Here is a 24,735-nt window from a genome sequence, read left to right as displayed (position 1 = left end):
CTTCTCAAAATCCTTTTTGAGCTCTTCCATGGCCTGGGACCAATTCATATTTTTCTTGGAGACTTTGGATGTAGGAGCTTTGACTTTGTTGTCTTCTTCTGGTTGTATGTTTTGATCTTCTTCATTACCAAAGAAAGATTCTATGGTCTGATTCTTTTTGCACTGCTTGCTCATGATCCTGGCCAATTACTTGAGTTATAAACTTTTTGTTGAGGTAGCGTTCTGCTTCCAGTGTAGAGAATGTATTGTCCCAAGCTTCAGGGCTTTTGTGCAGCTGTTTTCAGAGATACTTCTAAGGACCTGAAATTTTTCAGTTCTTCCAAGGTGCTATGATAAGGAGCGAGGTGTTTCCTCCTTTCCTGGCCTGTGCTCTGGTCTATGAGTGACCACAAGCACTCTTTTCTGCCTTGGAACTGGGAGGAGGATTTCCTTTCCACCACCACTACAAGCTCTACCACACCAGCACTCCTCCTCACCCCAGGACCGCCACCTAGAACTGTGACCCAGATCCAAGCACGGGCAAAGCAAGAGAATCCTGCACCAGCAGAGAAATCTCTGCAATCCCCCTTTGATCAGCCACTTGGTTCCCCTTCAGTCTGTGGACCAGAAGCTCAGGAGGCAGCCACCACCCCAGGGGCTGCACTCGGGGACTGGGGCTGCCATGCTTCTCTCTCTCACTGCAGACACAGACTTTTCCTACTGACATTCTAAATCATCTTTGGTGTTTGTGGGTTGAGAAGTCTGGAAACCGCTGCAGTTGCCCACAATTCAGTCCTCTGAGATCTGCTCAAGTTCATTGAGGCCTGCCTTGCCTGAGCACCCACGCCGAACTGCATTCCTCTCCCCACCCAGTGTGATATACCTTTCAGATCAACCAATCAGGTTGTCTTGGGCTGGAAATTTGTTTCACTCTGTCTTTTTGTGGGTTCTGCTTCTTTAGGATTTGTTTAGACTCATTTTTTATAGGTATTTGGAGGGGTTTGAGGGAGAGCTCAAGCAAATCACTGCTTTTACGCCACCATCTTGGCTCTGCCCTGGCCTCTTCATTTCTTTAGAATTACATTATTTAGTCTCTATTGAAGACTGAATCATTTTCTCAATTGTTCCTTATCGATTACAATTTTATTGCATTGTGAGTTATAAGGATATGTTTAATATTTCAAAATTTATTTATGAGTTCCTGAAGATCTCTAGACAGGGATTGGGAGTAGAGGAGAGGAGGAAGTGAACCCACTATCTCCCAAAGTAACCCATTCCACTGTTATGGAGCTCTAATTGTTTCAAATTTTTTTCCCCATTTCAAGTCCAAATTTGCCTCTCTGCAACTGGCCACCCATCACTTCTACTTCTGGCCTCTGGAGCCAGGCAGAGCAGGTCTAATCTTCCTTCCATGTGACAGTCTCAAATACCTAAAGACAGCTGTCATCTTCATCCCAAGTTTTTCCTTCTTCAGGCTAAATATTGAGGCTCCTCACCATCCTGGTTACTCTCTTCTAGATATGCTCTCTGGGCTGCCAATGCATGTTCCTAAAGTGTGGTGCCCAGGACTGAAAATAGTACTGCAAATGTAATCTGACCAGGACAGAGTATAATCCTTATTCCAGGATACTGTCTCTTTTTACACAGCCTAAAACTGCATTAGTTTTCTGGGCTTACTACTCTTAATCAGTAAACATTTATTAAGCACCTACTATGTGCCAGCCATTGTGCTAAGCTCTAAGGGTACAAAAAAGAGACAAAAGACAGTCCCTGCCCTCAATAGAGCTTACAGTCTAATGAGAGAAACAAATATATACAAAGCAAACTATATACAGGAAAAAAATTGAGAGAAGGCCCTGGATTTAAGAGTGGTTGAGGAAAGCTTCCTGTAGAAAGTGGGATTTTATTTAGGACTTAAAGGAAGCCGGGGAAGTCAGTTGTCAGAGTGGAACCAAAATGGTCATTTACTGGTTCCCAGAAATGCTTTTCATCTCTCATCTCTCATCTTTGACCATGACTGGATGCATTATTATTTCATAGAATCCATAGCTTCTTTCAAAAGCTCGGCACATACTGATTCTACACAAATGTGGGCACACATTTGTACGTACACACATATACACAGAGGATTGCAAGTGGGGAATTACTTTGTATATGTGTTAATTTTTATGTATATATTTCTCCCCACTTAGAGACATAAGCTTAGACTGTAAGCTCCTTGGGGGAAGAGGCTGTGTTTCAATTTGGTCTGGATCTTCAGTGCCTGGCACACATTAAGTACTTAATAAATGCTAGTTGAATTGAATATTGTTTGACTCTTATAGAGTTTGCAGTTCACTGAGACCCCTACAATATTGTCTATCCTGGCCTCCTCGATCTTGTATTAGTTAAGCAGTTTTTTGTTTTTGTTTTGTTTTGGGTATTTTGGTGGAAGTGGTTAAGTGTAAGACTTTCCATTTACTCCTTTTAAATTTCATTTCATTTGACTTGGCCTATTATTCCAGAAAGGGGCAGCTAGGTGACACACTGGATAGAATGATGGTGAATTCATCTTCTTGAATTCAAATCTGGCCTCAGACACTTAATAAAGAACAAGTCACTTAACCCTGTTCGCCTCAGTTTCCTCATCTGTAAAATGAAGGGAAGGAAATGGCAAACCACTCTAGTATCGCTGCTAAGAAAACCCCAAATGGAGTCACACAGGACTGAAAGACCAAACAACAACAACAATAAAGTGTTCTTGAGCTTCTCAAGATCTTTTTGAGCCCTGAGTGTCATTCAATGTATTTGCTATCCCATCCAGCTTTGTGTCATCTGCAGACTGGTGCTCATGTCCTCTATGCCTCCATCCAAATCATTGATGAAAATGTTAACAGCACAGGATTAAACTCTTATTTCTGAGACACTCCCCCCACCCCAATGGAGATCTCTTTCAAAGTTGATATCAAACCTTTCATGACTACCTTTGAGTACAGCCATTCATCCAGTTCCAAATTCATATAATTTTACCATCCTCTAGCTCTGGAACTGGCAATCTATGGCAAATAGAATACAACAAAACTTTACTTTAAAATGTAAAAACCATTCTTAGCTCACAACACACAAAAGCAAGCAGCAGAATTTGGCCAATCCCTGATCTACCTCCACTTTTCCATAAGAGTAGCTATTGTTGTTGTGTAGTTGGGGCCTTATTGGCAAAGATACTGGAGTGGTTTGCCATTTCCTTCTCCAGCTCATTTTACAGATGAGGAAACTGAGGCAAAGAGGGTTAAATGACTTTGCCCAGTGTCACATAGCTAGTAAGTGTCTGAGGCCAGATTTGAACTCATGAAGGTGAGTTTTTCTGATTCCAAGCCCAGTGTTCTATCTACTGCAACACTTAGCTGCCCCAAGAATAGCCATTAAAGACTATCAAATGCTTTGTTAAAATTTAAGTAACTAGGGGCAGCTAGGTGGTGCAGTGAATAGAGCACTGGCTCTGGATTCAGGAGGATCTGAGTTCAAATCTGACCTCAGACACATAATACTTACTAGCTGTGTGACCCTGGGCAAGTCACTTAACCCTATTGCTCCCCCCCCCAAAAAAGAAATTTAAGTAACTGTATCTATAGCATTCCACTGACCTACCAGTTTAGTAACCCTGTGAAAAAGGGAAATAATCTAAGTTTGACATAACCTGCCCTTGATATGTCATTTCAAGATGACTGTTTCCTAATCTAAGTGCTCACTAACCATACCTTTAGTAACACAGTCTAGAATTTGGCTGGGAATTGCAGACCAACTGTGTGATAGCATGGGACAGTAAGCCCCATATGTATATCTCTAAAGGAAACAGAGTAGACATCTCTAACCTCTTCTTTCCTCACCCTTATCCAAAAGGGGCTTTCATTCCTGCCAGGAAGGGAAGCAGGAGGTTGGGCCTGACACCACCACTGCTTCCTCAGAAAGATGGGCTACTGGGATAGAAGTGTATCTATTTGCTCCCTTAACTATTGTTCATCTAAAGGATATGATTGAATTCAAGTTGACTTGTGATCACTTTGTCATTTGGGGGAGAAAGGAGAGACCCCAAGCTCCATAGCAAAAACTTGACTCCTTCCTCACCTAATGCCAGTTCCACAATGAATACACATAGCAGATATCAAAAAAGTTCATTTATCTAAACTGTAACAAAACAGAAATCAGAGAACGTATACATAGGAAGATATATATGAGACAATACAGAGTGAAGGAGCTCTCCCTCTAAGAGCAAGATAACTCGGATCAACCTGATCCAGCATCCTGGATCTCACTAAAGATCCAGGGAGACTTTCTGAAGTCTCTAGAGTAGAAAGCTAGGAATAGGGACAAGATGGAGACTGCCTGCATCTCTCAGGGATTCCTAGGGTCTTTTCCTTCAGCAACCTGAAGTAGGGCTGGCCTCTTCCATCTTCTGTCTCAAAGTTGGAAGTCAGGAGCACCCTAAAGCATCTTGATACTCAAAGGGGATTCAGAGGGGGACTGGCTAAGAACTGAAGCACTCTCACCAATTCTGCCCCCACCCTCCCACAGGGCAGGGCATTCATCCTCCCCAATAAAGACAGAGCCCCATACCAATAGACTTTGGACAGGAGTTACACAGACCTTGGAAACAGAGTGACTATAAGCATAATGGTGGAAAAATGCAGGATACATTTGGAGAACACTGGTGAAATAGTCCAAAGTAGTCAGAATACAGAAAGCCTGGGTATGAATAGTGTGAAATAAGGCAAGAACCAAAATGTAGAAGACCTCGAATGTCAGGTTAGAGTTCGTACTTTATTAGTGACTCATTTGAATACTATTCAGAGAAATGCTTCTAATTTTAATTCAGACATTAAGCAAAACATTGAATTAGTCACCATGGGAGATATAAAAATGAATAAGAAAGAGTTTTGCTCATAGAGCAAAAAAAAAATCTAATAGGGGAACTATGGTATACAGAAACAAATAACTAATAATACAAATTATTGAATGATAGCTCCATAGTGTTCTGAGGGTACAAAGGAGGGAGTAACTATTTCAAATGTGAGGATCAGAGGACACTTTGATTGGAGGAATTAGCACTCAGGCTAGGCTTTGAAGGATAGGAAGGCTTTCAACAAGTGTGTGTGTGTGTGTGTGTGAGAGAGAGACAGAGACAGAGCTAGAGACAGAGAGAAAACGAACTATGTTCTAATCATAAAGAATGACTTGAGGGGCAGCTAGGTGGTGCAGTGGATAGAGCACCAGCCCTGGAGTCAGGAGGACTTGAGTTCAAATCTGGCCTCAAGCACATAACACTTACTAGCTGTGTGACCCTGGGCAAGTCACTTAATCCCATTGCCTAGCCAAAAAACAAAACAAAACAAAACAAAGAATTACTTGAGCAAAAGGGACCTGAAAGGGTGAGAGGAGATAGGAAAAGAGTGACAAGGTTCATTTGACTAGGTCTTGAGACCACATGTGGCCCTCTAGGTCTTCAAGTTCAGCCCTTTGACTGAGTCTAAACTTCACAGAACAAATCTTCTTAATAAAAAGATTTGTACTGTAAAACTTGGGCTCAGTCAAAAGGCCCCACCCCAGGACTTAGAAGGCCACAGGTTCCCCACCCCTGGACTAGAACATTAGAAAATATACAGTTTAAAACACGTGGGAGTAGTTTTGGTATGAGAGGAAATGAGATGGGGACACAGATAGGACTTTCAGATGGCAGAAATCTCAGAGTTCATAAGTCCAATCCTTTATATAACTCCTCACAATTTTCCTTACTGAGACCCAAAGATAGTATCACATGGACAGTAAGTGACAGACCCAGAATTCAAATCCAGGTCTTCTCATGCAGGATTTAGTGCTCTTTCCAGTTTGATTTCCTGTTACACAACCTTGAATTCATTTGTAAGGAAATAAGGAAAAACATTTTTTAATGGTGGCTTCCTCCTATGTAAACAAGAACATAGAGGTGAAAGCACTTTAAAAATCTGAGCAGCAAGTGCAACAATGAATTTGTCATATGACATTATCCAGGGGGAACTGAGATACAGCTCTCCAAAAGACTATCAACTTTGTAATATATTTCTATTTTGAAGGAAGAAAGAAACTTCTCAAACTAGTACATAGTTTTCTCTATAAATTATTACAATGGTGTAAGTGACTAGTTTAATTTTTTAGTTTTTTTCCAAGCAATATTTTTTGAAAAGACAAAGGTTTAATGTTTCACTGAGCATTGTGCTTTATATTGGATTTCTAAAACCACATCATCTGGACATTCTCTAGTGAGCTTAGACTTTGGCACCAACCACAAGACTTGGCCCCCCCGCAAAAAAATCCCAAAAAACACAAGCTTCATCATTTAAAACCCTCTCATTGTACTTCCTATCATAAATCCTATTTGCAGCCCTTACAAAATGGCCTTAATCAGAGATACAGCAAAGTAATGTACTGAGTTTACCAACAGGATGCTTTTAAAGCAAAAATCTTGGTCAGGATGACATGCATCCATCTTGAATGGGGACTTCGCCTAGGCAGCATCTGCCTATCACTCCGCAAAGAGCCTTTTCCTGCTGAGGCTATTTAGTTGGCAGTGATTTATCAAGAAAACAATTCACTCACTGAGCAAAGGCACAGAGTCAGCTCTGAAGATAATGTTGCTGCACAAGTTTTTAAAAGACTACCAGAACATGAATTTGTATTTTTAAGAAAGTGATATTTATCAAATACGTAGGCAGAGAATGGAACCAAAGATAAGCGTCATCCTAACATGGAAGCCATTTACAATTCTGCCCAAATTGGGCAGAATTCTTTTATAGATAGATAGATGTAGATATATATAATCATATAATTTCTTTCCTCACCCTCTCTTTATTATTTCATTTATCCTGCATATATCTTGTTTGTACATAACTGTTTCAATTTTATATTGCCCATTAGAATGTGAGCTCCTTAAGGGCAAGGTCTGTCTTTTGCCCTTCTTTGTATCCCCAGCCCTTACCACATGCCTGGTACATAATAGGTATTTAACAAATGTTTGTTGACTTGACTAGTTTTGACTCACCCCAGACAAGGGCAAGTTCTTGGTATTGTGAATAAATCTACAGGTGGGAGACTTACTTAGGTTCTGAGCAAAGGTGTCCGTGGAGCAAAGAACTGGACAGGTGCTTGGTTATTCCAGATAGGAACTGAGTACAAGGAAGGTATAATTTTTGAAAGATGGATATAACTTGGAGAAGAACAAGGACAGAATGTCTTAGGAGAGTAGAGCTGAAAACACCTTTTTAATATGTTCCTAATCAGAAACACTAAATATAATGGTACAACCATTTTGAGGACAGTCCAGAGACAAATTGATGCTCTGTTGGAATAGTTAGATGTCTTGGAACTTGTCTCTTACTTCTGAAATAAGCCTTAAAGGCTTGAGCTCTTAAAGTTTCCAAGCAAAGAAAAGCCCCTTGTTCTGTTACAACAGCACCAAACAATCTTTCAGATAAAATCCCTCCCCCCAAAAATCTGCCATTTGTATCAGGATGCCAAACTTCCAACCACTCCTTCCCATAACAATCTGTATTAGAACCATTATCTTTTTTTTTTAAAATGGGTCTCTATGTGATATCATTTTCTGATCCTTTAGAGGGATTTTGAGATCACTTTTTGGGGAAGGGAATTTAGCAGCCTCAGGTAGTCTAGACCTTAACCAAAATATGAACCCTCCCTTCCAAAATCTCCCAAATACTATAATCCAGCCTGCTTGAAGATCTCAAATTATTGGAAAACTAACTCCTGAGGCCCATTTTACTTTAGGTAGTTCTAATTGTTGGGAAATGTTTGAGTGTTTTCCCTTAACATCACGTCTAAATCTGCCTTTCTGCAGCATTCAGTCATTATTCCTACTTTTGCCTTCTGAAGCTCAGCAGAACAAGGCTAATCCCTCTTGCAAATGACAGACCTTTAAATAGTTGAAGACAGGTATAATGTGCCCTGTAAGTCTGTTCTTATCCAGATGTAATATTCCTATTTCCTTCAATCAAATGACATGCTTTTCTGTGTTCTCCCCATTCAGTTTGCCCTCTTCTGAATGCACCCCAACTTACAAAAGTCCTCCTAGAACTTGGCCCCAGAACTTATCTCAGTACTTCACAGAACCAAAGAATCTTAGTAGATCTCTGGGCCAGGTAGAACAGGTCTAATCCCTCTTCCAGGTCACAGGCATTCAAACACTTGAAGGTACATCTATTAATACTTGCCGCCCCCTTTACTTTCTCTGGGTTAAATATCCCCATTTCTTTCAACCAATCTTCATATAACATGATCTCAAGACCCTTCCTTATTCAAGTTACCATCCTCTGGACCAGGAGTGGGGGGCCCTCTAACTTATCAATGACTTTCCTAAAATATGATACCCAGAACATGACATGATACTCCATATGTGTTCAGACCAAAGGTAGAATAAAGCAGGATTGTCCCTTCCCAAGTCCTAGATTCTGTGCCCTTCTTAATGTAGCTTAAGTTCAAAACAGCTTTTTTGGCTACCATATTTCTCTGTTGATTCACAGAGCTTGTGAATCCACTAAAGCCTCAAGGCCTTTTTTTTTTTCAAAGAAACTAGTATTTAGTCCTGTCTCCCCAATCTTGTACTTATAAAAAAAATTTTTTTAATAAAATATAATTCTAACTTCGAATTGCACCTCTGATACTGGCTACTTTTGTGGCCATGGGGCAAGTCTCTTCCTTGAGCCTTGGTAAAGTGAGAACTAGATGGCATTGGAGGTCCCTTCCTGTTCTAGGTCAATGGTCTTCTATGAGCCTATGACTTTATATTTTCCCCTAACAAGTTTCATCTTATTAGATTTGGCCCAAAGTTCTCTATCATTGAAGTCTTTTTGGATCTTGACCCAGTCTTCAGTGTGTTAGCTACTCCATCCAGCTTTGTGTCTGACAAGTAGGCCTTCCACAGCTTTGTCTAAGTCATTAATTAAAATACAAAAGATCATGCCACCAAGGACAGCTCCTCAGTGAACTCCACTATATTCTTGCAAATTCTTGAACAAAATTAATTATTCTTCAGGGAATTCAGTCCTTCACCTAGTCCTGAATCCATTTATCATTCTTTAGCCTCCACGTCTCCATCTTATGTGAAAACAAGAGACACTTTATACAATGTTTAGATGGAATCTAGGTATGTTATATCTATAGTATTCTCCTGATCTAATTAATGTGCCATATCTAAAAAAAGAAATGAAAGTTGGTCTAGCATAATCTGTTCTTTTTTTACATAAATTTTCTTTTTTTATTTGAAATTTAACAAACATTTCATTATTCATGAATAACAGCAAAAATAGTATAAGAAACTATGAACTTCTGGTTTATCTATATAGATTAGATTTAACAAGATAGTTACTAAACTGCTTCATTTGTTTATGACTTCTGCACTTTTTTCTCCTATAGCTTTTGATATGTTTTATTGATACTCTCATCTATCTATCAACTACCCATTTACTTATCACCCACACCACCACTGGAAGACCACCTTGCTGATAAATATGTATATTCCAGTAAAAACAAATCAACACATTAGCCCCATCTGAGAATGTATATTTCATTGTGCATCTCTATCCCATTACCTTTCTGTCAAGAGGGGAAGATAGATTTCGTCATCAGTCTTTTGAAGTCATTATTGGATACTGCTTTAACCAGAATTCTGAAGTTTTTTTAAATGGCTTTACTTTATCTTATAGTTGTGGTCATTGAATAAATTGTTCTTTTGGTTCTGCTCATTTCACCCTGCATCAGTTCATGCATTTCTTCCCATATTTCTCTAATTCTGTTATATCCATCATTTGTTGTGGTACAATAATGTTCCATTACAATCATAGGCCACAATTTGTTTAGCCATCCCCTAAGAGTTTCCAGTTCTTTGTTATTATAAAAAGGGCTGTAAATATGGGTCCATGACCTGCTATTGATAAAGGCAGACTGACTATTAGTGGCCTCACTGCTTCCTTTTTCTAGATGCTCACAAACTATACACTGGTAGTTACAGTCTCCCATTCTACCAGTGGAGTCCCATAGCCATAACCAGCATCATGCTGGAGTGTTATTGTTCCAGGCACTCCCTTTCTGCCTTCCATCCCTCCCCACAAGTGCTACACAGTGACTTGAGAAGACCAACAGCCAGTGGAGGAGAAATAATCAGCTAGTCCTAAAAATAATATGAGATGCATGCAATCAATATAGAAAGCCTATCATTATTATTAAAGCAAATTTATTAAAACTTCTCATTAATTAAAACCTCTCTCTCCACCTTCCACAAATACTTTTTAGTATTCATGTTACACTTATTTCTGATACAAGCGTGCCCTTGATGTTTGTTTTAACCTGATTTCATCTACATAAACATGCTGTAGTGGGTAGGATTAGGACCACATGGTCAATCTAATTCAATTCAGGAAACATTTAGTACCTGATGAGAAACTGAATCACTTCCATTTGAATTGTCTTAGGAAGATTCTGAAGATCACCTGGCAGGATAGGATACCAAACACTGAGATCCTTTCTCAAACTAAACTGCCAAGCATTCAAACTCTTGCAAAGAATGCAACTCCAATGGGCTGGCCACATTGTTCAAATGCCGAATGTGGCTTACCTAAAAGACTGTTTTACAGAGCACTCACACAAGGTAAATGCTCACACAGAGGGCAGAGGAAGCGATATAAGGACACTCTCAAGGTTCCTCTAAAGAACTTTGGAACTAATTGTGTGACATGGAAGACACTGGCCTAGGACCACCCAGCATCAGAGAAGGTGCTGTGCCCTATGAGCAAGGCAGAATTGAAGTAGTTCAAAAGAAATGTGAAATGCGCGAATTTAGAGAATCCACCCCAAATGTTCACATGGAGTATTTGTGCCTGACCTATGGTAGAGCACTCCTAACTTGTATTGGTCTGATCAGCCACAGTCAGACACACTGTAACTTGATTCTAGCGTAGTGATGTCATTTTGGTCCTCCGGAAATGAAGGACAACAACCAACCAACCAATTAGAAGCCAGTACAAAACCGAGGAAGCAGTGCTGATTAAAGAGACAAGTTCCCAGAGGAAACAAGAAGAGATCAAGATCAAAGGTCAGAAAGTAGATAGGTTGCACTTGGCTAGAAGAGACTGCTGGAACAAAGGAGAAGGGAATTAAGGGGTAGTGGGGAGGACAAAGTAACAGTTTTTTGGGAAGAGGAGAAAGGAGGAGGAATCTCACAATAGATAGCCTTGATTTTTCTTAAAGAAGGAAATCTGGTCCTCTTCTAAGAGGGAAGGGGAAAAGAGTGATGTATGGAACTTGTGGAAAGAAGAGAATACCTCTTCTCCCAAAGGATGGCTATCACTTGAAATTTTTACTTTAGTAAAAATTAATATGTATGTATGTATGTGTGTATGTGTAATATGTGTATATATACATAGATGGAGAACATATAAATGTATAGATTGACTCTAATAGAAACATCTTATCACTAAGGGACTAAACATCTAAAAATTATTGTATACACTTCATTAGAATTTCACTGAATAGAAAACCCATTTTTCTTGGATAATGAGTCATGTTCAGCATGCTGAAGTAATAGTACCACACATCTACAGCGGGAAGGGACTTTAAGGAATGACTAGTCCAATTTTCTCTTTCTAGAAAGGCTTGCCAAAGGTCACAGAGGTAATAATCATCAGAGACAGGATTTAAACCCAAGTCCTCTGACTCAAAAAACAGGCTTTGATCCAACGAACTATGCCCCGCCCCCAGAAAAAAAAAACAAACAAGGACACAAATGCTCCCACTTTAAGATTTGTTATTTTATCCTTTTTTTTTTTAAAGAAAGATGTTTCAGAATTTTTTTCTTTTTTTAATACAACATGAGCTGATATTATCTAACTTCTGTTTGGCTGCAGAGAAAATAAGTCTTCAGCCACAGGCAAAACTTTACAGTAAAAAAATGATAACTTTCTTTATTGATCCATTTTTACTCTAGAATCTCAGTAATTGACAATTTTTTTTACTTTTCCAGAAAAATAATTTGTTAAATACTCCCAAGAAGAGTCACAGAGTGTTAGTAATCCCAGAAATCACCTAAGTCATAGATCACAGACCTAGAGCTGGAAGGGCTCTCAGAGAACAATGAGTCCAACCATCCTTATTTTCCAGATGTGGAAATTGAGGCTCAGAGAAGTAATTTTATAGATGAGGAAACTGGGGCCTTAGAAAGTTAGCAAATTTGCCTAAGGTAAAAGTAGTAAATGTTAGAGGCATCATTCAAACCCAGGTCCTCTGCCTCCAGAGTCAGGCTTCCTCCTCAAATACATGGTGGAAAGAGGGCTGTGCTTGGAGTCGAGAGATGCAGCGGGTTTATTGTCTCAGCCTCAGTTTCCCTATCTATAAATTCTGCTATGAGAATCAAGTGAAGTAATATAAGTAAAGCACTTTGCAAACTTTAAAACACTAAAGAAGTAGCTATTATAAATATTAGTAATAACAGTGAAAATGTGTTTTCTAAACATGCTGAGAATGTCCTAAGCAAATCAAAACGACAATTTCTATAAAGTCAAAGCTCACAATTTGAACTTTGTACTCCACATAATTTAGCTTTTATATTATTGCTTTGGCATATTCTTTTGAGAACCACCCCTAGCACTTTATGAAATATAGTAAGAATATTTTCAGTAACAAAACATGATGTGATTTGCCTACCAATAAAATAGCATTTTCCCACCCTAAAATAGAATTTTAAAAATTATTTGTTGTTAGCTAGTTGTTGGTAGATAAGTCCAAGAAAACCTACTCAGCAACCCCCACAGATGATTCAGTATCCTTTTCTTTCCCTGCCTCCCCCTTTCTGAGCCATTCCATGTACCATTTTCTCATTTTAGCATGATAACCTGGTTCTCCCTACGAAATTATTACTTTTAGCTCTTCAAAATCTTACCCAGGTCTTTCATCTTTTCCATAATGCCTTTCCAAATTAATCTCTCATGATTCTAGTCACTCCAATATTTAAAAATATTCTTTACCATATTTTTATCCTTTGCAACTCTTTTATAACCATTTTTTTTTCATTGATTTCTGGTGCTATATTGACACTCAGTCAATCACTTAATCTGTCTATGCCTCCTTATCTATCAAATAAGTGTAATATTCCATACCTCCTCAGGTTGATATGAGGATTGAATGAGAGAACATGTGTAAAGCTGTTTGCAAACCTTAAAGTCCAATATGAACATCAGTTATAATTTATTTATTTATGTCTATTATAATTTATTTATAGCTGTTTATTTCTATGATAATCAGCTATTATTAACTATTGTTATATTTGTTCATTATATTTTTATAATGTTTGTTATTAATTATATTATGTTATTAATCAATTGTCTAATATGTAATAAATACATGAATTATTATATATTTGTATTATTGTATTATATTTGTTATAAACTTATATAAATATATCGTATATTAATTAATAGATTAATGATCATTAATATTCTATCATATCAGCTATTTTTGTTGAGTTGTGTGTACTGGAGTTAAGGTGAGGGAACAGCTTGAGGGGGGGAAACTATCTAACCACTGAACTATAAGCCACTTGATGACAGGGACAAGGTCACCTCTTCCTTTGTAACTCCCCACAGTGATTGGTAAAATGTTCTTCTCAATAACTGTCATTTAAAGACTACACTCAAGCTGAAATGACAGCAGACTTTTTCAGCAGAGTAAAACATCAGTTTTGTTAACTTTCTATTTTTAACGTCATTAATAAAAAAAATACCCTTTTTACCTTCAGATTAAATGCACTTAAAAATGAACTCCGTGAACAAGTTCAGAACCAACAGAAGTGGACAGAAAATCAGCTCATGAAATCTGAAAAAGAACAACTCTTGCATATAAACCAATTGCTCAGCACCATAAAGCTGAAAATGGTAAGCAGTTTTGTGTGAGGCAAGTCCCAAAATGAAACTCTAAAAAACCCAAAACACACTGTGGAGTTATTGGGAAATCGACAAGCACTTTTGTTCTTTATGGAATCATGAAGCTGTTTATCTAATGTATTGGGGGACTGGCCTGGGGACCGCCTTGAAGGCAGCTAGGGACTCTGCCTCCTGCCAATCCCTCCTGAGGTTTGGTAAGCCTACTTCTAGAGCTGTGTAAGGCTGTTTCATTGACAGGCCCTGCTCCCTAATTCAGAGTAGGTACAGGTGTTCTGTGACTGTTTCCTGTCCATTTATTGAGTGACGAAGAAAAGCCTCTTATGAGCTGCTGAGCCAGAACCGAATGCACCTACAAAAGGTACTAACTGGGCAAGTGAAGCTCTTCCTTTCCTGGGGTACATCAAGAGAAGACATACTGTAAGCTTATCAGTTGGGAGAGTTCTTTCTGCTCGTAGATGAAAGAGTGCTGGAGATGGGACGACCTAGAGGCTATGACCTAGTAAGCTTCAAAAGGGCTGGAGTCCAGATGAAAGATTGCCTGTAGCCAAGCCTAGTAAGGGATCTCACCAGGGGTCCAGTCTAATAGCAGTTCAACTCAGGAACCAGGATTCTACATCCTGCAGCTGGGCAATACCAGAAACTTAGTGGGACAGAGTCGCTTTAAGTTGGAGCCCACTCCCCTCAGGCTACTGGGTTGATCCGACACAGGCCAGCTAGGTGGCACAATAGACAGATCGCTGGACTTGGAGTCAGGAAGACTCATCTTCCTGAGTTCAAATCTGGCCTCAGACACACACTAGCTGTGTGACCCTGTTACTTAAGTTACTTAAACCTGTTTGCCTCAGTTTCCTCATCTGTAAAATGTGCTGGAGAAGGAAATGGCAAATCACTCCAGTGTCTTTGCCAAGAAACCTCCAAATGGGATCAACGTGGCTGAAAATGGCTGAACCATAAGAATAGGCTAGTTCCCCCAGGTGGCTCCTCAGGGTTTCATTCTTTACCAGGCTCAGCTGCTGGCCAACTGCTCTGAGCTCCAGTCTCCAGTGGCTCTTCTAAACTCATAGGCCACTCCATTTCTATTCCCAACACTCTTTCACATAAGATCAATCAATCATCAATCAACCAATAAACATGTATTAAGAGAATACTACACACCAGGCAGGGCAGCTAGGTGGTGCAGTGGATAGAGTGATGGACCTGGAGACAGGAAGACTCATCTTCCTGAGTTCCAATCCGGCCTCAGACACTTACTGGCTGTGTGACCCTGAGCAAGTCACCTAACCCATTTGCCTCAGTTTCCTTTATCTATAAAATGAACTTGGGAAAGAAATGGCAATTCCAGGATCTTTGACAAGAAAACCCCAAATGGGGTCATGAAGAATCAGACTGAAAACAACTCAATAACAATAACAACACAAAAAGAAAAAAAAAAAGAATGCCACATGATCACTAGTCACATAGTCAAGGACTCACATGCCTTTTACCAGGAGGGAGAGAGCTCAGTTTGGCCAGTTAGCACCTTTTGTATGCATACTCAGCTCTGGCCTAGCAACCAATCAAAAGGCTTTTCTTCACCACTCATTAAACGAACAGGAAACAATCACAGGCTACCATCTTATGCCATGAACTGGGGAGCAGGGCCTATCCATTGTACACTTCAGAAACAAATGTCCCAAACTCTCTGTGTGACTTGACAACTGACAGTCCCCTGCCCCTGAAAACAGTGCGCTCATTGGCCAGTCCTCACATTATACTTGTAGTCCAGAAACCTGAATTCTTTCCTCAATAAAATGTTAGGTCAAATGTCTTGTCCCTAGACAACACTCACTTTTCAAAGGAAGAAAATTACTTCATTTATTGTAGTAAGGAACTACAGAAATGTCTAGAGACTTCCCATTGGGATGAATGGTCAAAAATATGTTGAAATGTGAATGTTTGATGGCTGATACCCCATTCCTGATTGTTTGGACAGCAAAAGCAGGAAGAAAATGGAAAAGGCTGGGAGGAGAAAACTAGACAGGAGTATAGGGAAATTGTTGTGATTTGTCCTTTGGTCTCAAAAGGGACCATAAAATCAGGAAGGTGATGCCATGACTTGCAAGTGAATTGGATTTAAGGGAGGAGGGCTGTGCAAAGTCACCAGCCTCACTTTCTCCTCTGGAGCCATCTGGGTCCAGTGGCAAGATATAGATCAGGACGACTGGAGATGGCCCCCCTTGGGAAAATCAGAAAAAAGCTCAAACACTGCCTACTGCTTGGTTATTTCCCTGATCCTCAAGTCCCCCAATATATATACAAAATATATATTTTGTATTCACTCTTACACATGCTCAAGATCATCTGTTGTCCCCACCTCGTATAAACTCCTTGAGGGCAGGAGCTTTTGCATTTTTGTCTTTGCATCTCCAATGCCTAGTACATTGCCTTGCACATAATAAGCATTTAATAAATACTTGTTCATTGATTTAAAAAGACTGTGTGAGCCACAAGGATACCAAAAAGAATTCTGTCTCAGTCATATCAAAGTTTTGTAAGACCAACTTTAAGTCCTCACTTCCTAGTTAGGCTTTCCCAGAATTTCTTCATGCTCATCTGACCTCAGTCTTAGACATTTCTGACCTCCGGCCTAGCTCTTCAGATTTATTGACCCCATGAACTCTGGCTAGACAACACAGTTCTGTTTTCTATTCAGATATTTTCCCTTTCCCCCAGGAGAGCACTCACTTTTAATTGTCCCTAATCAGCTACATGCTGCAGTCCTCCTCCCATGAAGAAGATGGGGGTTAGACCAGAAAAAGCTAGAATATCATGGGGATTAGTAAACATCTGTGCTCCAAAGGCCACCAACAGGTCATACAAAAAATATTGCAGGACACACATCATTGATCTTGAATGTTAGTCTAAAAGGGAATATGCATCTCCGATATTTCCTGATACCCTGACATTTTCCTGATGCAATGGTCCTCTTTAAGAATGAAGGACAAACCATAACCTGTGAGTAGACAGAGCTGCCCACTGGGTACCCAACTGGCCTCGCCTCTCCTCCCCTCCCCTTCGCTCCTCATGGGGTATCATGCCCTTACCTAAGGTTGTTCTGCCCAAAGGAAGGCAAATTTTGATGGCTGATACCTACCTTGATATCTTGGGATTTCCTGGCTAGATTTCTTTCTTAAACACCATGCCTTAAACCCAATTCACTCTGGCTGTCACTGATTGGACAACAATAGGTCCGTGCCCAGGCACCACTTAATGGTCATTTTTTGGGCCCTAATGGCTCACAATGAATGTAAATAATAATTGTTCTTCTTTTGGCCAGAAACCCTAAGGGTCTTGCCCTCCTGGTTTGATTCTTTTTTTTTTTTAATTAAAGGGGCTGTCCCTTGGCTCATTCTGAAACAGCCCTAATCGCTGAATGGGCATTGCCTCAAAGAGAGAACTCAGGAAGACCTTAGCTTAAAAGGGCTAAGGTCTCCCACTGCATCCTGGGCCATCTCCAGTCATCCTGATCTATATCTGGCCACTGGACCCAGATGACTCTACAGGAGAAAGTGAGGCTGGTGACTGAACAGTCCTCCTTCACTGTAATTCAATTCACTTGCAAGTCATGGCATCATCTTCCTGATGTCATGGTCCTCTTCGAGAACAAAGGACAAACCACAAAACACACATAGCCACAGCCAAGCTAACTATTGCTCCACCCTGGGAAAAGGGCTAATAATCCCCTATTTCCACAGCTCTTTCCATCTCCCCCTCCAAAAAGGAAAGTTTTCATCCTCTCCTGAAATTAGTTTTAGTGGGATACAGTTCAGTTCTCAACTGTAAATCATTTCACAGCATCTGAAGCTTTTGTGGTTGTGAGAAATTCTCCTCTTGGTATCGGTGCTGATCAAAGCATTATTCAAATTAACTCCCAGGTCCCAAAATGTGAGCTTTGACAAGCTAGAAAGGTTAAAGGTAAATTCATCTAAATAAAAAAATCTTTGGAAAAGATGTATTTTGATATAACTTCAAATTTAAAAAAAAAGCAAGCCCTATGTTCTTAGGGAATTTTCTCCCCTAGACACAGTCACTTTAATTTTAAGAGGCCTCAATGATTGGGTGATGTTACATAAGCTAAGAAACTAGAACAAGGCTTTTGATATTACAAAGGAAAATAATACTGAACTGATTTGGCACAAACATTTGCCCTGTATTTGGTGTGTACACTGAATTTTTATTTGCTTTCTGTTAAGTTTAATTTAATACCTTTTAATTTTTACACTACAATCATTTCTCTTCCTCCCACAAGCCCCTCTCTTGTAAGAAAGAAAAACATTTAGGCAAAATCTATGAACAAAATGACCATGACTGATATCATATGCAACATTACATACTTACAGCCCTTACCTTTCTACAAAGAGGAAGGAAATATGTTTCATCATCTGTTCTTCAGAGCCAAGATTAGTCATCGTAATGAATCTCATTACACTACCATTAGACATTATTGGAGTCATTTTCACTGTACTAATTCATCACTTCTTATAGTATAATACATAGACTATGAATTTTTTCAGCTGTTCTCCAATCATTGAGCCACCTACCTTGTCCCCAGTTTTTCCATATCACTGAAATTTTTAAATGGCAGTGACGATGAAAAACTTAATAGGAGAATAGAGCTAGCAAGATATCTCAGTATTAATAATAGTTTCAACCTCAATATTAGATCAAAAGATTGTCTCAAAACTCACCTAATTAAAGCCATTCTATTTTTTTTTTGTCTTTATAATATCGTCCTAACATAGAGATTCTATGGCATTACTGGGCAATGGCAGTGTTAGTAATACTTAGATCCTATTGCCTAAGTCTTAGGGCCTAAGAGAACTCAGGACTCACTGAATGGTCTCAACCTTCTTTTATATCTGCTATGAAACATATGGTATTTTAATTAAAAAGACCCCCAAATCTTACTTGAGTGACAGGATTTAGAGTTGGAAAGGACCCTTTTGGTCATCTTTGTCTGTTCTGTCAGACTCACAGAGTTTGATCTAAGAAAAACAAACAAAATTAGATTGGGTCCATGTTTTTAATTTCTCTCAAAGTGGGCAACATGCATTACATGGGAGTTGCAGTCCAGAACTGGGGCCCCCAAAGGGAGTCAGTCCAGAACTGGTTCAATTTGGGGGTTGGGGGTACAGAGTTATATGCCCTTTGAAGAGTGTTTCCAAGGGATGCCAATCAACTCTGATTGGTCAATACACTGGGAGCCATATTAAAATGAGGATCTTGGGGTACATGACTTGGGTCACTTAATCTTGGTTAAAAAGATATCAATTTCCATATCACCCATCCTGACAACAGGAAGAATCAACATTTTCCCAGATCTGTCTGGGCAACACAATGAGCAGGAATAAACCCTTGAGATTAGATCTTAATATCCTTCTGAAGAAGAAACCAAACTTCAGAAGAAAGGGGGACGGGAGAAGCTCTTAGTCTCTAAGATAACGATTATTAAGAAAAATCATTTTCCACAGTTCTCATTTTACAAATGAGAAACTGCGGCCAAAAGGTGAAATGACTTACTCAGGGTCACACAGGTGGCAACTGGCAGAACCAAAATTTGAACTGAAGTCTTGCAATTGTTCTTTATGGGGCAGCTATGTAGTGCAGTAAATAGTGCACCAGATCTGGAGTCAGGAAGATCTGAGTTCAAATTCAACCTCAGCTTTGTAAGTCACTTAACCTCTGTTTGCCTCCATTTACTCCTCTGTAAAATGGTGATAGTAATAGCACCTACCTCCCGGGGTTGTTATGAGGATTAAATGAGATAATAAATGTAAATGCTTAATACATAGTAAGTGCTATATAAACGCTAGCTATTATTATTTCTGTTAATTCTTTCTATTATCATTATTATTATTATTATTATTCCCAAACACAAAGCTGCTTCTGTTTCCTTCCAACAAATTAGAGAGGAAGAGGAGAGTGAGTACTTTCTCTTCCCATCAGGATGAACTTTGAGCTATCTGAACCGGCTCCAGACATCCGTTGCAGCTAGGTGCAGAAAATAGCTGAGACTCTAAATTACCTGCCTATGGTTTAGCTACACCTACAGACACAGAAGGCAATAGCAAAAGAGCTTTGAGGGAGTCTCCATTGCCTTATCAACCACTTTAAGAAAAAGATTGGTTCATTCAGCCTCCCAAACCCAGGTATACTTGGTAAGAACAATTGTACCTTCACTCTTCTCTTTCAGTGCAGTTAGTAAACTTACACACTTGCGCTCACACACACATACACACACACACACATACACACAAGAAATGAGTTATCCTCATGCTCCCAGTGTTGTTAGGAGAATCAAATGAGATATTTGTAAAGCACTTTGCAAATACTAACGTGCTATATAAATACTAGGGATTATTATTGTTAATGACAACAATAATAATAATTTCCAAGGCAAAAGGATTTGGTTGGAATTAATGCTCATGGGCAAAAAGTGACTACAGCAAACAAATTTTGCTCAGCATCTGTGCTCGAATACAGTTTCTTGCAGAATGTCTTGTTTTTTGGTTTGTTTGGTTGGTTTTGCTGTGTCTTTTTATAGGAAGAAACAGAAAACAAATTAGAAGGAAAAGTGCACGAACTAATAGTGAAATCAGAAGAGTCACAAAACCCGAGGAGATTTGAAACAGAGCTGAACAAAATGAAGTGTGCAGAAAACAAGTTGTACAAAAGAATGAGTCGAATGGAAAGGCAGATATGGGAAGAGCTTAACAAAATCCAAAATGAGTACCAATCAGGTGAGTATTACTTAGGCATTAATGGAAACTCTCTCCATCTACCTAGACATGGCAGCATGGACACTCAAGGCATTTTCTCCATTTGTGTAAGGTAATGAATTACTGACTACTCAGTTGTAAAGGGCATTATTTTTATAAATCAAACAAAAAAAACCCTAAAAATTATCAACTAAACTTTAAAATCCAAATTTAAACAAGGAAACGCAAAACACCAATTTTTTAAAAGGCTTTAGGGTGGCCCTAGGGCCAAGCCAGAGGTGGGCCTCAAGGCCACATGCGGCCTTCTAGGTCCTTGGGTGAGTGTGGCTTTTTAACTGAGTCCAAGTTTTACACAGAACAAATCCTTTTATGAATGGGATTTGTTCTGTGAAGTTTGGATTCAGTCAAAGGGCCACACTTAAGGGCCTAGAGGGCCACATGTGTCCTGGAGGTTGCAGGTTCTTCACCCCTAGCCTAGATCTTCTCGGGACCCCTGAGTCTGCCTACCTTAATCACAGAAATACTCCCTATTTTCTGCTGCTTTCTGAAAAATGATTTCTTCTTTCCTTAACACTTTCAAAAAGGATAAGGCCTCTAGCTCAAAATCAATGAACCAGCAATCGTGTCATACCACTGGGTATGAGGTTTCTGAATAAACTTCCTACATTCACACTTGGTCACATTATTAAGGCTGTACCCTTGAAAGTTGCTCAATTCTCCAGGGTCATAGGATTTTAAAGCTGAAAGGACCTTAAAGAACATCTATCAGGATGTATCAGGAAAATGGGACATTTAATCTAATGCCCTTTCCTATTAAACTGAAGGTAATGAGTCTACTCATGGCATGAGACTACCAGCCAAACCCTTTTTTGGGGGCGGGGGGGGGGGGGCGGAGAAGCAGAGACATAAGGGAGAGAGAGAGGAAGGAAAGAAGTGAACTAGTAGTCCAGTGGGATGACAGATTTTCCTGCCTAAAAGGTTAATGGTATTAGAGTCAAGCTGGGAAAACATCAAAGAGGATTAATTTGAAAGGGTCCTCTAACTTTAGCAAAGGAAGGGCATCAGACCGGTGCTGAGCAGCAGCCATCTGTCTCTACTTGTGATAGGAAGAGTATCTCTATCAATTGGTCTAAATCCTTTAAGAGATAAAGAATAATAACTACACACAACCCATTTCCTGTCCTCCCAGTTACCCATTCTTGTATGAATTCTATCATCTGCTATCTTTTTTCAATTAAATTTTGTTGATGAGTTTTTATTTTCTCTTCCTCCTGCTTCCACCATTGCTGGGAGGAAAAAAAAAAAGAAAAAGAAAATCCTTGTAACAAACACACATAGGTAAAGATCACTTAATGCTGCCTGACACTGGCATCACTTTTTCTAAGGGAGGAAAAGTCTTGCTGTCAAAATTGTTTCCTTTAGGTGTTTCTGGCCCAAAGACTGTTGCCTGAACATCTGCCCCCAAATCCAAGCAAAGTAATTAATTTTATGTTAGGAATCGTGCCCTGGCTTTAAATTACATATCTTTTATGCCACCTCTTTCATCTGCTTTAACCCCTAGGCTCTCACTTGAATGCAGTATATTTTTCTACCTACCAGAGTGCAGCCATGTGTAAAACCTACAATCTGTCTGGTTTTGTGTTTCCCTTTGTAGGTGGCATTCTTTAAAAAAGGGAATTCCAACCCTATCTACTACGTACTGTTGTCTTAGTCCATAGGCTATGTCTATGATCAGGTTCTCTCCTAATGCTTACTTAAAGAGAAGTTTTTTAATCTAATCTGGTTCCTCTCAAAGCCTTCAAATTTGTACTAGAATCAAGAGAAAAGTCACAAGACTCTAGATTTAGAACTGGATGGATTACCAAAAGCCACGTAGTCTAGCCCCCTCATTTTACTGCTAAGGAAAGTGAGGCCCAAAGAGTGTCCTGTTGTCCCAGGTAATAAGAGGCAGAGCCAGAATTTTAACCCAAGCCTCCTCTGACTCCAAATCCAGCACTTTCTACTGCATTGACCCCTTATCTGAATCTCATTAGTACTGATTGCCTATTCTTGTGGGCCAGCAAATATTGGCAGATGGAAAAGCAGTGTTTACAATAGACTTATTAAAATATTCAGCTGTTTCATTTGGTAATATTTGGGTGAACAGAATTGAAATAAATTTCCACATTCTAGTCAGATGCAACTTGGAGCCCTGCTGACCTAAAACATCTCCTTGAAACACAAGAAGACTGATTGCCAGACCTTTTTAGACAGGCCTTGATGGAATTTAACGGGCTGTGAATGAAACAGTGATCAATGATAGTAGGATGGCTGATTAGAAGACTTTGTTTAAAAAAAAAAAAGGAAAACTGTTCCAAGATATGGTTTAAATTAAATATACCTGTTCTCCCACCAGGATTTCAGTCGATTCGTGGGTCTCTCGAATCCCTCCAACAAATACAGACGACAAAGTTCCAGTTAGAGAAATATAAATTCCAGAAAGACATAAACAAGTTGCATCGCAAGATAGTGGAACTCCAAGAAATGTAAACTCTGTCTCCATTGGCTTCTTTATCCTCTTCTACCCATGGTGCTTATTGGTTTGCTGAAGAGCTGCAGCCAGGAATGCAATATCTGAATCCTGCTGTTTACATTTCTATTTCGACCTACACTTTTAAAAAGCTATAAAAGCCAATAAAGCAAGACAGAAAGAAGTAGATGTTTTTGTTCATTTATTAAAGAAAAAAAATTTATAGGATTGTAGGTTTTGGAGCTTGGAAGGAGCCTTGGAGGTCATCTTATCCAACCAGCTCATTCTACAGATGAGGAAACTGAGGCCCCAAGAGGGTAAGGGGTTTGCTTGAGGTCACATCTGTAGGAGGTGACCAGGTTCAGGTTCAAATCCAGTTCCCCTGCCTCTAAATCTAATACCCTTTCTACTGCACCATATTGTTTCCTATCATTAAAGATTGGCATCTTACATTTTTATTTTATTAGTCCAGAGGATTTTAATTTTCCAAGAGTCAAAGGGTTTTTTTTGTTTGTTTGTTTTTTTGCCATGAAACCTAAAACATCCCTATTTCCGATAGGAATGAGTGTTCTCTACGTGTCTGTGCAAGTGGGAATTTACCCAGGAAAAATGTTTCTGTTTATACTGTTCTCTGCCCCTGGAATGTTCAGTCTCTCTTCTCCAACTCTGCCTTTCCAATTCCTCTCCATCTTTCAAAGGCCAGCTCAGTTACCAACCTCCTCCATGCTGCTCTCCACTAAAAAGCATCTATATCACCTCTGAACCCTTTGTACCTCTCTCAATACACATTTGTATTATAGTTATTCATACTCATGTCTCAGCATAGGTGGTGCGTGTGGATAGAGTGCTAGGCTGAGGGTCAGGAAGACCTAAGTTCAAATTTGATCTCAGATACTGACTGCATAACCCTGGACAAGTCATTTAACCTCTGTTTGCCTCAGTTTCCTCAACTGTAAAATGGGGATAATAATAGCACCTACCTCATAGGATTATTGTGAAAATCAAATAAGATAGTATTTGTAAAGTACTTAGCACAGTGCCTGGCATGTCGTAAGCACTAAATAAATGCTTGCTTCCTTTCTTCCTACCCTTCCTAGATTGTAAGTTCCTTGACAGCAGCAGCCATGCCTTCTTATTTTTTTGTATCCTTGACAGTTCCTAACCTGGTCTAATGTATATAGTTGGTGTTCAATAAATGTCCGCTGAATGAATGTAATTTCTTTATTAGTTTAATTAGTGTATAGTTCTCTTATTGGAGAAAGATTAATTTCCCTAACCCTCCTTCTATCTTCCATCTCATAAAAAATGTGTAAATTAATTTATGATGTAAAATGTTTAAAAAGATAATTTTATTCAGACATAAAATTCAAGGGTCTTCTTGATAGTAATTGTGTCTTCTCCGTAAGTATTGAGATTAACTAGAAAGTAGAATTGTATTACCTGGAAGGAAACAAGGCAAGCAATGAAATGTGCCTAATTTCCTAATCATTGAGCTCATTAACAAGTGGCTAGGGCCCTCTTGAGGCTTGTATGA

At 39.3% G+C, this 24,735-nt stretch overlaps 1 protein-coding gene across 1 annotated transcript in view; it reads left to right on the top strand.

Annotated features, from left to right (window-relative positions):
- The window catches only part of FAM81B (family with sequence similarity 81 member B), an 84,355-nt gene extending 60,920 nt beyond the window's left edge, over positions 1-23,435 (top strand). Inside the window, exons 7-9 of the mRNA XM_027838497.1 lie at positions 13,790-13,925; positions 20,518-20,713; positions 23,088-23,435. Coding sequence (XP_027694298.1) covers positions 13,790-13,925; positions 20,518-20,713; positions 23,088-23,221 — 466 coding nt within the window. The 3' untranslated portion in view covers positions 23,222-23,435. The remainder of the gene's footprint in view (positions 1-13,789; positions 13,926-20,517; positions 20,714-23,087) is intronic.
- Positions 23,436-24,735: the final 1,300 nt, after the last annotated feature.

Source organism: Vombatus ursinus, unplaced genomic scaffold (assembly GCF_900497805.2).
Source record: "Vombatus ursinus unplaced genomic scaffold, bare-nosed wombat genome assembly UNPS02014828.1, whole genome shotgun sequence".
Classification (NCBI taxonomy): Eukaryota; Metazoa; Chordata; class Mammalia; order Diprotodontia; family Vombatidae; genus Vombatus; species Vombatus ursinus.
This window is presented reverse-complemented; position numbering and strand designations above follow the sequence as displayed.